General features: G+C 40.1%; 1 protein-coding gene across 1 annotated transcript in view; it reads left to right on the top strand.

The window, feature by feature from the left end:
• CRELD1 (cysteine rich with EGF like domains 1) overlaps positions 1-13,226 on the top strand; it is an 82,800-nt gene that overhangs the window by 33,032 nt on the left and 36,542 nt on the right. Inside the window, exon 4 of the mRNA XM_053720938.1 lies at positions 6,646-6,756. Coding sequence (XP_053576913.1) covers positions 6,646-6,756 — 111 coding nt within the window. The remainder of the gene's footprint in view (positions 1-6,645; positions 6,757-13,226) is intronic.

Raw genomic sequence — 13,226 nt, 5'->3', positions numbered from 1 at the left:
AAATGGTACCGGAGTGTACTGTTTATCTCAGGCAGTATTTGGAAGAAGAATCTGCCTGCATTTTCTATGATCTTAGCAGAAGTAACTAAGATCCTTTGCTGTTCTCACATATTCTGAGGAGTGAGGTAACTTCAGAGGGGGAATAGCGTGCAGGTTTTCCTGCAATAAGGTATGTGCAGTTAAAATATTTTTCTAGGGATGGAATTTGCTAGAAAATGCTGCTGATACCGAAGTAATGTAAGTAAAGCCTTAAATGCAGTGATAGCGACTGGTATCAGGCTTATTAATAGAGATACATACTCTTATAAAAGTGTATTTTAAAACGTTTGCTGGCATGTTTAATCGTTTTTTATATATGTTTGGTGATAAAACTTATTGGGGCCTAGTTTTTTTCCACATGGCTGGCTTGAATTTTGCCTAGAAACGGTTCCTTGAGGCTTTCCACTGTTGTAATATGAGTGGGAGGGGCCTATTTTAGAGCTTTTTTGCGCAGCAAAAATTACAGACACAGACATCCAGCTTCTTCCTGCATGTTTCAGGACTTCTCTGAAGGACTCAAAAGGCTTCAAAAGTCGTATTGAGGGAGGTAAAAAGCCACAGTAGAGCTGTGGCAGTTGTTGTGACTGTTTAAAAAACGTTTTTGTCATTTGTTATTCCGTTTTTGGTATTAAGGGGTTAATCATCCATTTGCAAGTGGGTGCAATGCTCTGCTAACTTGTTACATACACTGTAAAAATTTTGTTAGTGTAACTTCCTTTTTTCACTGTTATTTCAAATTTGGACAAAATTTGTGTTTCTTAAAGGTGCAGTAACGTTTTTTATATTGCTTGTAAACTTGTTTAAAGTGTTTTCCAAGCTTGCTAGTCTCATTGCTAGTCTGTTTAAACATGTCTGATACAGAGGAACCTACTTGTTCATTATGTTTGAAAGCCATGGTGGAGCCCCATAGGAGAATGTGTACTAAATGTATTGATTTCACCTTAAACAGTAAAGATCAGTCTTTATCTATAAAAGAATTATCACCAGAGGGTTCTGTCGAGGGGGAAGTTATGCCGACTAACTCTCCCCATGTGTCAGACCCTTCGCCTCCCGCTCAGGGGACGCACGCTAATATGGCGCCAATTACATCAGGGACGCCCATAGCGATTACCTTGCAGGACATGGCTGCAATCATGAATAATACCCTGTCAGAGGTATTATCTAGATTGCCTGAATTAAGAGGCAAGCACGATAGCTCTGGGGTTAGGAGAGATACAGAGCGCGCAAATGCTGTAAGAGCCATGTCTGATACTGCGTCACAGTATGCAGAACATGAGGACGGAGAGCTTCATTCTGTGGGTGACATCTCTGACTCGGGGAAACCTGATTCAGAGATTTCTAATTTTAAATTTAAGCTTGAGAACCTCCGTGTATTGCTTGGGGAGGTATTAGCTGCTCTGAATGACTGTAACACAGTTGCAATTCCAGAGAAATTATGTAGGCTGGATTTATACTATGCGGTGCCGGTGTGTACTGACGTTTTTCCTATACCTAAAAGGCTTACAGAAATTATTAGCAAGGAGTGGGATAGACCCGGTGTGCCCTTTTCCCCACCTCCTATATTTAGAAAAATGTTTCCAATAGATGCCACTACACGGGACTTATGGCAGACGGTCCCTAAGGTGGAGGGAGCAGTTTCTACTTTAGCAAAGCGTACCACTATCCCGGTTGAGGACAGTTGTGCTTTTTCAGATCCAGTGGATAAAAAATTAGAGGGTTACCTTAAGAAAATGTTTATTCAACAAGGTTTTATTTTGCAGCCCCTTGCATGCATTGTGCCTGTCACTGCTGCGGCGGCATTCTGGTTTGAGGCCCTGGAAGAGGCCATCCATACAGCTCCATTGGAGGAAATTATTGACAAGCTTAGAACGCTTAAGCTAGCTAACTCATTTGTTTCTGATGCCATTGTTCATTTGACTAAACTAACGGCTAAGAATTCCGGATTCGCCATCCAGGCGCGTAGGGCGCTATGGCTTAAATCCTGGTCAGCTGACGTGACTTCAAAGTCTAAGTTACTCAACATTCCTTTCAAGGGGCAGACCTTATTCGGGCCTGGCTTGAAGGAAATTATTGCTGGCATTACTGGAGGCAAGGGTCATACCCTTCCTCAGGACAGGGCCAAATCAAAGGCCAAACAGTCTAATTTTCGTGCCTTTCGAAATTTCAGGGCAGGAGCAGCATCAACTTCCTCCGCTTCAAAACAAGAGGGAATTGTTGCTCATTCCAGACAGGCCTGGAAACCTAACCAGTCCTGGAACAAGGGCAAGCAGGCCAGAAAACCTGCTGCTGCCCCCAAGACAGCATGAAGGAATGGCCCCCTATCCGGAAACGGATCTAGTGGGGGGCAGACTTTCTCTCTTCACCCAGGCGTGGGCAAGAGATGTTCAGGATCCCTGGGCGTTGGAGATCATATCTCAGGGATATCTTCTGGACTTCAAAGCTTCTCCTCCACAAGGGAGATTTCATCTTTCAAGGTTATCAGCAAACCAGATAAAGAAAGAGGCATTCCTAAGCTGTGTGCAAGACCTCCTAGTAATGGGAGTGATCCATCCAGTTCCGCGGACGGAACAGGGACAGGGATTTTATTCAAATCTGTTTGTGGTTCCCAAGAAAGAGGGAACCTTCAGACCAATCTTGGATCTAAAGATCTTAAACAAATTCCTCAGAGTTCCATCATTCAAAATGGAAACTATTCGGACCAACCTACCCATTATCCAAGAGGGTCAGTACATGACCACAGTGGACTTAAAGGATGCCTACCTTCACATACCAATTCACAAAGATCATCATCGGTTCCTAAGGTTTGCCTTTCTAGACAGGCATTACCAATTTGTAGCTCTTCCCTTCGGGTTGGCCACAGCCCCGATAATCTTTACAAAGGTTCTGGGCTCACTTCTGGCGGCTCTAAGACCGCGAGGCATAGCGGTGGCTCCGTATCTAGACGACATCCTGATACAGGCGTCAAGCTTTCAAATTGCCAAGTCTCGTACAGAGATAGTTCTGGCATTTCTGAGGTTGCATGGGTGGAAAGTGAACGTGGAAAAGAGTTCTCTATCCCCACTCACAAGAGTCACCTTCCTAGGGACTCTTATAGATTCTGTAGAGATGAAAATTTACGGAGTCCAGGTTATCAAAACTTCTAAATGCTTGCCGTGTCCTTCATTCCATTCCACGTCCATCAGTGGCTCAGTGCATGGAAGTAATCGGCTTAATGGTAGCGGCAATGGACATAGTGCCATTTGCGCGCCTGCATCTCAGACCGCTGCAATTATGCATGCTAAGTCAGTGGAATGGGGATTACTCAGATTTGTCCCCTCTACTAAATCTGGATTAAGACACCAGAGATTCTCTTCTCTGGTGGCTATCTCGGGTCCATCTGTCCAAAGGTATGACCTTTCGCAGGTCAGATTGGACGATTGTAACAACAGATGCCAGCCTTCTAGGTTGGGGCCCAGTCTGGAACTCCCTGAAGGCTCAGGGATCGTGGACTCAGGAGGAGAAACTCCTCCCAATAAATATTCTGCAGTTAAGAGCAATATTCAATGCTCTTCTAGCTTGGCCTCAGTTAGCAACCCTGAGGTTCATCAGATTTCAGTCGGACAACATCACGACTGTGGCTTACATCAACCATCAAGGGGGAACCAGGAGTTACCTAGCGATGTTAGAAGTCTCAAAGATAATTTGCTGGGCAGAGTCTCACTCTTGCCATCTGTCAGCGATCCACATCCCAGGCGTAGAGAACTGGGAGGCGGATTTTCTAAGTTGTCAGACTTTTCATCCGGGGGAGTGGGAACTCCATCCGGAGGTGTTTGCTCAACTGATCCATCGTTGGGGCAAACCAGAACTGGATCTCATGGCGTCTCGCCAGAACGCCAAGCTTCCTTGTTACGGATCCAGGTCCAGGGACCCGGGAGCGACGCTGATAGATGCTCTAGCAGCTTCTTGGTTCTTCAACCTGGCTTATGTGTTTCCACCGTTTCCTCTGCTCCCTCAACTGATTGCCAAAATCAAGCAGGAGAGAGCATTGGTGATTCTGATTGCGCCTGCGTGGCCACGCAGGACCTGGTATGCAGACCTAGTGGACATGTCATCCTTTCCACCATGGACTCTGCCTCTGAGGCAGGACCTTCTAATACAAGGTCCTTTCAATCATTCAAATCTAATTTCTCTGAGACTGACTGCATGGAGATTGAACGCTTGATTCTATCAAGGCGTGGCTTCTCCGAGTCAGTAATTGATACCTTAATACAGGCACGAAAGCCTGTCACCAGGAAAATCTACCATAAGATATGGCGTAAATATCTTTTTTGGTGTGAATCCAAGAATTACTCATGGAGTAAGGTTAGGATTTCTAGGATATTGTCCTTTCTCCAAGAGGGTTTGGACAAAGGCTTATCAGCTAGTTCTTTAAAAGGACAGATTTCTGCTCTGTCTATTCTTTTGCACAAGCGTCTGGGAGAGGTTCCAGACGTCCAGGCATTTTGTCAGGCTTTGGTTAGAATTAAGCCTGTGTTTAAAACTGTTGCTCCCCCGTGGAGCTTAAACTTGGTTCTTAAAGTTCTTCAAGGAGTTCCGTTTGAACCCCTTCATTCCATTGATATTAAACTTTTATCTTGGAAAGTTCTGTTTTTGATGGCTATTTCCTCGGCTCGAAGAGTCTTTGAGCTATCTGCCATACAATGTGATTCTCCTTATCTGATTTTTCATGCAGATAAGGTAGTTCTGCGTACCAAACCTGGGTTTTTACCTAAGGTGGTTTCTAACAAGAATATCAATCAAGAGATTGTTGTTCCATCATTGTGTCCTAATCCTTCTTCAAAGAAGGAACGTTTCTTACATAATCTGGACGTAGTCCGTGCCTTGAAGTTTTACTTACAAGCTACTAAAGATTTTCGCCAAACATCTTCCCTGTTTGTCGTTTACTCTGGACAGAGGAGAGGTCAAAAAGCTTCGGCAACCTCTTTTCTTTTGGCTTCGGAGCATAATTCGCTTAGCCTATGAGACTGCTGGACAGCAGCCCCATGAAAGGATTACAGCTCATTCTACTAGAGCTGTGGCTTCCACCTGGGCCTTTAAAAATGAAGCCTCTGTTGAACAGATTTGCAAGGCTGCGACTTGGTCTTCGCTTCACACCTTTTCTAAATTTTACAAATTTGATACTTTTGCTTCTTCGGAGGCTGTTTTTGGGAGAAAGGTTCTTCAGGCAGTGGTTCCTTCCGTTTAATTCTGCCTTGTCCCTCCCATCATCCGTGTACTTTAGCTTTGGTATTGGTATCCCATAAGTAATGGATGATCCGTGGACTGGATACACTTAACAAGAGAAAACATAATTTATGCTTACCTGATAAATTTATTTCTCTTGTAGTGTATCCAGTCCACGGCCCGCCCTGTCCTTTTAAGGCAGGTCTAAATTTTAATTAAACTACAGTCACCACTGCACCCTATGGTTTCTCCTTTCTCGTCTTGTTTCGGTCGAATGACTGGATATGGCAGTGAGGGGAGGAGCTATATAGCAGCTCTGCTGTGGGTGATCCTCTTGCAACTTCCTGTTGGGAAGGAGAATATCCCATAAGTAATGGATGATCCGTGGACTGAATATACTGAAATATAGAAATTGCATCACCTCCTTGTCTTAAAGGGACATTTAAACACTAAATAAATGCTACATAGAATGATTAATTATTTTTTTTTAAAGTTTCATCAGTTGTTTTGGGACAAAATAAGTGTAAATTTTTAATGTCTATTAAACAATGGGAGCTGCCTAGTTGTAACGTAGGTTACCTTCTCTGCTGTGGCCAATTAGGGACAGTTGTAAATAGGTCACTAGAGTGTGCATGCAACTTTGTGAAATATAACAGTGTTCTGCACTTCTATTTCTAACAGGAACTTAAAAGCTCACAGTTTCAGAATGGAATTACAGGAAAAGGGGACAAAATAAATAACGAAAGTATATTGTAGAGTTTTTTTTTTGTATATAAATACGATTTTTTATTTTATATTACCATCTCAGTGTTTAATGTCCCTTTAATGCACAAGTGCTTAACTCAGACTGTGCTTAGCCATTTTATTAGTGTATATGTTTTTATGCATGAGCTTGACTGACAGACGTTTTCTGTTGCATTTGCACCAATTGACACGTGTCTGAGCTCCAAGATTGCACTGGACATATCCACATGTTACAGATCTCAGCATTAAAAGGATAGTGTACTGTAACCTCTTCTACCTTTTTTAATGTGTCCCCAATGATCCATTTTTTTTTTTATTATTGCTCTTTACCTTTATTTTGTTATTTGAAACAGCTGATTTTACCTGTTGACCTTGCCACCTGTTTCCTGAAGAAGGGCCCCTCAGGCAGGAAATGTGTATAATGTTAGCTGATCTTCTGCGATTACATGGATTGAAATATTGAACTTGCCACCTGTACTGAAAATTGTACTAATGCAGGAATGGGTACAGAGCAAAAACATGTATTTCATTATGTCTTTATCTTTTTTCCACTTATATCATCCTTATTTGCCAGACTACCTGCATGTTAAACGTTTCATCATGTATGTTTCAATATCTGTGCCCTATTCATGATTTATTTATTATTTTTTATTCGTCCAGTGAGACACGACTTCTGGAAGTCATTGAAACCGCATGTGACAAGTCTGACTTTGACTGTAATCAGATGCTGGAGCAAAATGAGGAACATCTGGAGACCTGGTGGTTCAAGAGGTGAGATGTCCGAAAACACTTGTCCATTAAAGCAAAATGGATGTAGAAATTAAAGGGACATGAAATCCAAAATGTTTCTTTCATGATATAGATAGAGAATACAATTTAAAAAAAAATCCTATTTACTTCTATTATCAAATTTTCTTCATTCTTATGTTAGTCTTTGTTGAAGAGATATCTAGATAGGTAGCATGCACATGCCTGAAGCACTAGATGGCAGCAGTTTTGCCACAGGCACGTGCACACTCCTGAACTTTACCTTCCTGCTTTTCAACAAAGGATAAAAAGCGAAGAAAATTTGATAATGGAAGTAAATTGGAAAGTTGTTTAAAATCGTATGCTCTGTCTGAATCATGAAAGGAAATTTGGATTTCATGTCCCTTTAAACTTTCGTGATTCAGATAAAGTGTACAATTTAAACAATATATACTTCTGCTATCAAATTTTATCTTTTTCTCATGGTATCTTTTGTTAAACTTAAAGGACCATTAAATAGCGCATAATAAAAAGAAAATGCAGTAGCACTTTTAACGAAGCAGTACATTATTTTTATTTTTTTCTGACAAATTTCTAAATTTGCTTAAATTTGCTGTCTCCCTGTATCATGTGTCAGCCCTCAGCTACTCACAGACACATATTCATATACGCTGTGAACTTATGCGCATACTCAGAAGAAGCTGGTGCTTTTAGAAAATGTGCATATTAAATGACTGCACATAATGGAATTGTAAATTCTCTTAAAATTGCTTCCTCCATCTGAATCAGAAAAGTTTAATTTTGACTTTTCAGGGAAAATTATGTGTTCTAATTTTGTAGAGGTAAAACAGAGAGTGCTCCTCTTATGTAGGATTTTATTCCTACACACATAAGCAATAAATACATTGTACATATAACATACAATTTAAATATTATATACACACCTGTGTCCAAGTTAATGGTTCATTAAAAGAACCACGCGGGTGAAAAAATATCATAGCGTGGTTCTTTTTTACGTTGAGCAGGAAAAATCTTCCTCCAAAATGCCCCATAGATCTCCAAATCAGGGAGCATCAATTAGCTCTCGTTCAAACCCAGTGACGTCTCAGCCGTGACAAACCCCCCTCAGTGAGTAGAACAAAATAAAACAGGCCCTGCCCTTACGCGTTTCATAGCTTTTCTACTAGTGTGTCAAAGAGGTGCCTTAGTATATATCTCTTTAATTAACCCCAACCAGTACAGGATTTAAAGTGTCCAATCAGAGGCTAGCTGAAGTTGATTTGAAAAACCATTTAAACAGCTGTTGATGTTCCTTTAAAAAAAATCTAATGTAATCAAATAATAATAAACCTTTAGGTATTAATAGTTCATTATTAATTAAGGATATGAAACCCAAAAATGTTCTGTGAGGATTCAGACAGAGTATTTATTTTATCAAATGTGCTTAGTTTCCATGATATTGTGTGTTGAAGAGATACCTAGGTAGGCATTGTGAGCACTACATGACAGGAAATAGTGCTGCCCTCTAGTGTTCTTGCAAATGGTTAACATTCTTGCAAAACCGCTGCCATGTAGTTCTCCAGAAATGGGCTGGCTCCTAAGCATACATCCCTGCTTTTTAACAAAAGATACCAAGAGAAAACGCCGAAGAATGTATAATAGTGGTAAATTTAGAAAGTTGTTTGACATTGCATGCTCTATCTGAATCCTGAAAGAAAAAAAATGGGTTTTATATCCTATTTAACCCCTTAATGACCACAATGTACCCTATATGTCACTGGTCGTTAAGGTTTTTTTCAGGACATAACAGCACAAGTCTAGCAAGAACACGCTATTAATGCACTCCCTCCAGCAGGCTTTGTGGAATAGAGCAGTCTTAACGCTGGTGGCAAGACCGTGCTATAAAACAATCAAGTTCCAAAAAAAGGCCAGCGACATACAGGGTATGTCGCTGGTCCTTAAGGGGTTAAAAATAAAAAAATGTTGTGATAAATTACACACACAGATATTACAATACCCTTTTGAAACCTGAATATGAAGCACCAACTTAACTATCTGACACAATACAAAATAAAAAAAATACGAGAAATTGCAAGAAAAAAAAACTTTTTATTGTGAGGATCTGCATAGATTATCTCAAATATAATTATGAAAATGAAGTCAAAGCATTTGTAAGCAATATGTACAGCTGTTGCACGAGGACCAATTGCATATATATACTTCAGACAAAAATAAACTCCTATTACAATAAAGCTGGACTTCTGATATAATTTTGCAGAGCATGTCATTTTTCACCACTCGCCCTAGAACTCTTGTGTGTTTAAAGGGACACTCAAGTCAAAATAAACTTTTATGGATCAGATAGAACATGTAGTTTTAAAGGGACATAATACTCATATGCTAAATCACTTGAAACTGATGCAGTATAACTGTAAAAAGCTGTCAGGAAAATATCACCTGAGCATCTCTATGTAAAAAAGGAAGATATTTTACCTCACAATCTCCTCAGCTCAGCAGAGTAAGTTCTGTGTAAACAGTTATACTTCAACTGCTGTCCAGCTGCAGATAAAAAAAAACAAAAAACGAAGAAATGAACAGCAGCCAATCAGCATCAGGAGTGCTGAGGTCATGAACTCTTTTACTGTGATCTCATGAGATTTCACTTAAAGGGACAGTAAACCTTAAAAATAATGTTATATAGTTTAAGGAAGTTTAAGGAAGTTTACTATGAAATCTCATGAGAGTTAAAGGGACAGTAAACCTTAAAAATAATGTTATATAATTCTGCACATAGTGCAGAATTATATAACATTATATTAGCCAAACATTATAAAACATAATTGTACCTTATTAATTTAAAAAAACAAACGCTGTTTCACAGACCCGCTCTCTGCTGAGCGAGTCTGTTATATTTAGTCAGCACATCGGCCAGCTGTATAGTCACAGCCCGGCCCGACCGCACCATAAGACTAAGTGTAGCTCGCTCCTGTGACAGGAGCGAGCTGCACTTAGTGCTATGGCGCGGTTTGGCCGGGCTGTGACTATACAGCTGGCCTGATGCGCTGACTAAATATAACAGACCTGCTCAGCAGAGAGCGGGTCTGTGAAACAGCGTTTGTTTTTTTAAATTAATAAGGTACAATTATGTTTTATAATGTTTGGCTATGGCGCGGTTTGGCCGGGCTCTGACTATACAGCTGGCCCGATGCGCTGACTAAATATAACAGACCTGCTCAGCAGAGAGCGGGTCTGTGAAACAGCGTTTGTTTTTTTAAATTAATAAGGTACAATTATGTTTTATAATGTTTGGCTAATATAATGTTATATAATTCTGCACTATGTGCAGAATTATATAACATTATTTTTAAGGTTTACTGTCCCTTTAACTCTCATGAGATTTCATCGTAAACTTCCTTAAACTAAATAGGGATATAACACGAGTGTGCATGAGGCTCACTTCCTTGCCTGTCCTGGGACAGACATACTGATTTTCAATTGGGTGTGGCTACTGAGTACATTTTTGAGGTAAAATATCTTCCTTTTTTACATAGAGATGTTCAGGTGATATTTTCTAGTCCGCTTTTTACAGCTATGCTGAAGTGTTTCAACATTTAGGTATCATGGCCCTTTAAGACCCTTTCCTATTTACTTCTATTATCAAATTTTGCACAGTCTTTTTATATTCACACTACTAAGCAAAATCCTACTGAGCATGCGCCCAAGCTCACAGGGTATATGTGTACTAGTTTGTGATTGGCTGATGTCTCTCACATGATACAGGGGCAAGAAAATGGCTGAGAGAAGAAAATTGTAAGAAAAAAAATCTACTGCTTATTTGAAATTTAGAGTAGGTGTTAAATCATTGTCTTTTTATTATGCACTTGTTAATTATGTACTTCTACTGCACTGAGTTTTCCTTTAAACCCTGTTTAGTGCATCCATGTTCTATATCCAGGTAGAGCAAACTGCAGAAAATGAGCAATGGTACTTGACCTTGGTTTTTATGTTGAAATTGTTCATTTTGTAAACTTAACCCCTTAAAGACAAGGCCATTTTTCAATTTCTTTCCCTTAAGGACCAGGGCTATTTTTAAATTTCTGCGGTGTTTGTGTTTAGCTGCAATTTTCCTCTTACTCATTTACTGTACCCACACATATTATATACTGTTTTTCTCGCCATTAAATGGACTTTCTAAAGATACCATTATTTTCATCATATCTTATAATTTACCATAAAAAATTTTATAAAATATGAGGAAAAAATGCAAAAAACACACTTTTTCTAACTTTGAACCCCAAAATCTGTTGCATATCTACAACCTCCAAACAACGCCCATGCTAAATAGTTTCTAAATTTTGTCCTGAGTTTAGAAATACCCAATGTTTACATGTTATTTGCTTTTTATGCAAGTTATAGGGCAATAAGTATAAGTAGCACTTCGCTATTTCCAAAAAATTTTTTTTTCAAAATTAGCGATAGTTACATTGGAACACTATCTGTCTGGAATCCCTGAATATCCCTTGACATGTATATATTTTTTTTTTAGTAGACATCCCAAAGTATTGATCTAGGCCTATTTTGGTATATTTCATGCCACCATTTCACCGCCAAATGCAATCAAATAAAAAAAAAAACGTTCACTTTTTCACAAACTTTTTCACAAATATTAGGTTTCTCACTGAAATTATTTACAAACAACTTGTGCAATTATGGCACAAATGGTTGTAAATGCTTCTCTGAGATCCCCTTTGTTCAGAAATAGCAGACATATATGGCTTTGGCGTTGCTTCTTGGTAATTAGAAGGCCGCTAAATGCCGCTGTGCACCACATTTGTATTAGGCCCAGCAGTGAAGGGGTTAATTAGGTCGCTTGTAGGGAGCTTGTAGGGTTAATTTTAGCTTTAGTGTAGTGTAGTAGACAACCCAAAGTATTGATCTAGGCCAATTTTGATATATTTCATGCCACCATTTCACCGCCAAATGCGATCATATAAAAAAAAAAGTTCACTTTTTCACTATCTTTGGGTTTCTCACTGAAATTATTTACAAACAGCTTGTGCAATTATGGCACAAATGGTTGTAAATGCTTCTCTGGGATCCCCTTTGTTCATAAATAGCAGACATATATGGCTTTGGCATTGCTTTTTGGTAATTAGAAGGCTGCTAAATGCCGCTGCGCACCAAACTTGTATTATGCCCAGCAGTGACGGGGTTAATTAGGTTGCTTGTAGGGAGCTTGAAGGGTTAATTTTAGCTTTAGTGTAGAAATCAGTCTCCCACCTGACACATCCCACCCCCTGATCCCTCCCAAACAGCTCTCTTCCCTCCCCCACCCCACAATTGTCCCCGCCATTTTAAGTACTGGCAGAAAGTCTGCCAGTACTAAAATAAAAGTTTTTTCATTTTTTTTTTTTCATTATTTAAAAAACAAACAAACATATTCTGCTGTGTAGGATCCACCCTTAGCCCCCAACCTGCCTGATCCCCCCCCCCCAAGGAGCTCTCTAACCCTCCCCCCACTAACTATTAGCCACCATTTTGGGTACTGGCAGCTGTCTGCCAGTACCCACTTTGCAAAATAACTTTATTTTTATTTTATAAACCTAACTTTTTTTGTAGTGTAGCTGCCCCCCTCCATACCCTACACCCTCCCCCTCCCAGATCATTCCCAGATCACCACAGATCACCCCTCCTCTGCACCCACCACCCTCTCTCAGCAAAAACAAAATCCCCAGCAACAAGTTCCAACTGCTCCCGCGCGCACCCGGCATAGAGGACAGCCGGAAGGAAGTTACCAAGTGATGGGCCGCCCACCCACCTCCCCTTCAATAGCTCCCACCCACCAACGATCGGCGCCATCACTAGCCGATGCAGAGAGGGCCACATAGTGGCTCTCTCTGCATTGGTGTGCCTAAAAAGGTATTGCAGTGATGCCTCAATACCTTGAAAGCGGCTGGAAGGGTACGTCTCTGGTCTTTAAAGACCAGCTTGTGTAAGACGTACCCTTTACGACATGCGTCGTTAAGGGGTTAAACTTTTAACTGAGCAATATCTCTATTTATAACCTTTCATAGTCACTAGGTTACAGTTATATATGCTGATATAGAGATGTCTTGTTCTATTTTAGGCTCTATAAACTCAGCACTTGAAAAAAATTTGCAAACAACCTCCAGTAACCGTAAATCTATAGCCTGTGGTTAGTTTCTGTTTGCTTTTCTCCCAACATTTGTGGCTGCCATGTTGCATATGTAGCATTTCAGTCAGTACAGTACTTTATAACATTGGGGCATGGTATAACATTGCCACTAGATCAAAACAATATACCAGCCTCCAATCTTCTTGAATAAAACAGGACCTTTTATTGTATTGCCAAAGGGTCTAAAGTACATAAAAGGACAGCGTTTCGGCAATATCATGGCCCTTAGTCATGTCTCAGTCCTTTTTTTATTCAAGAAGATTGGAGGTTGGTATATACTTTTCATCTAACATCTGTG

This window comes from Bombina bombina, chromosome 7, assembly GCF_027579735.1.
Source record: "Bombina bombina isolate aBomBom1 chromosome 7, aBomBom1.pri, whole genome shotgun sequence".
Classification (NCBI taxonomy): domain Eukaryota; kingdom Metazoa; phylum Chordata; class Amphibia; order Anura; family Bombinatoridae; genus Bombina; species Bombina bombina.
This window is presented reverse-complemented; position numbering and strand designations above follow the sequence as displayed.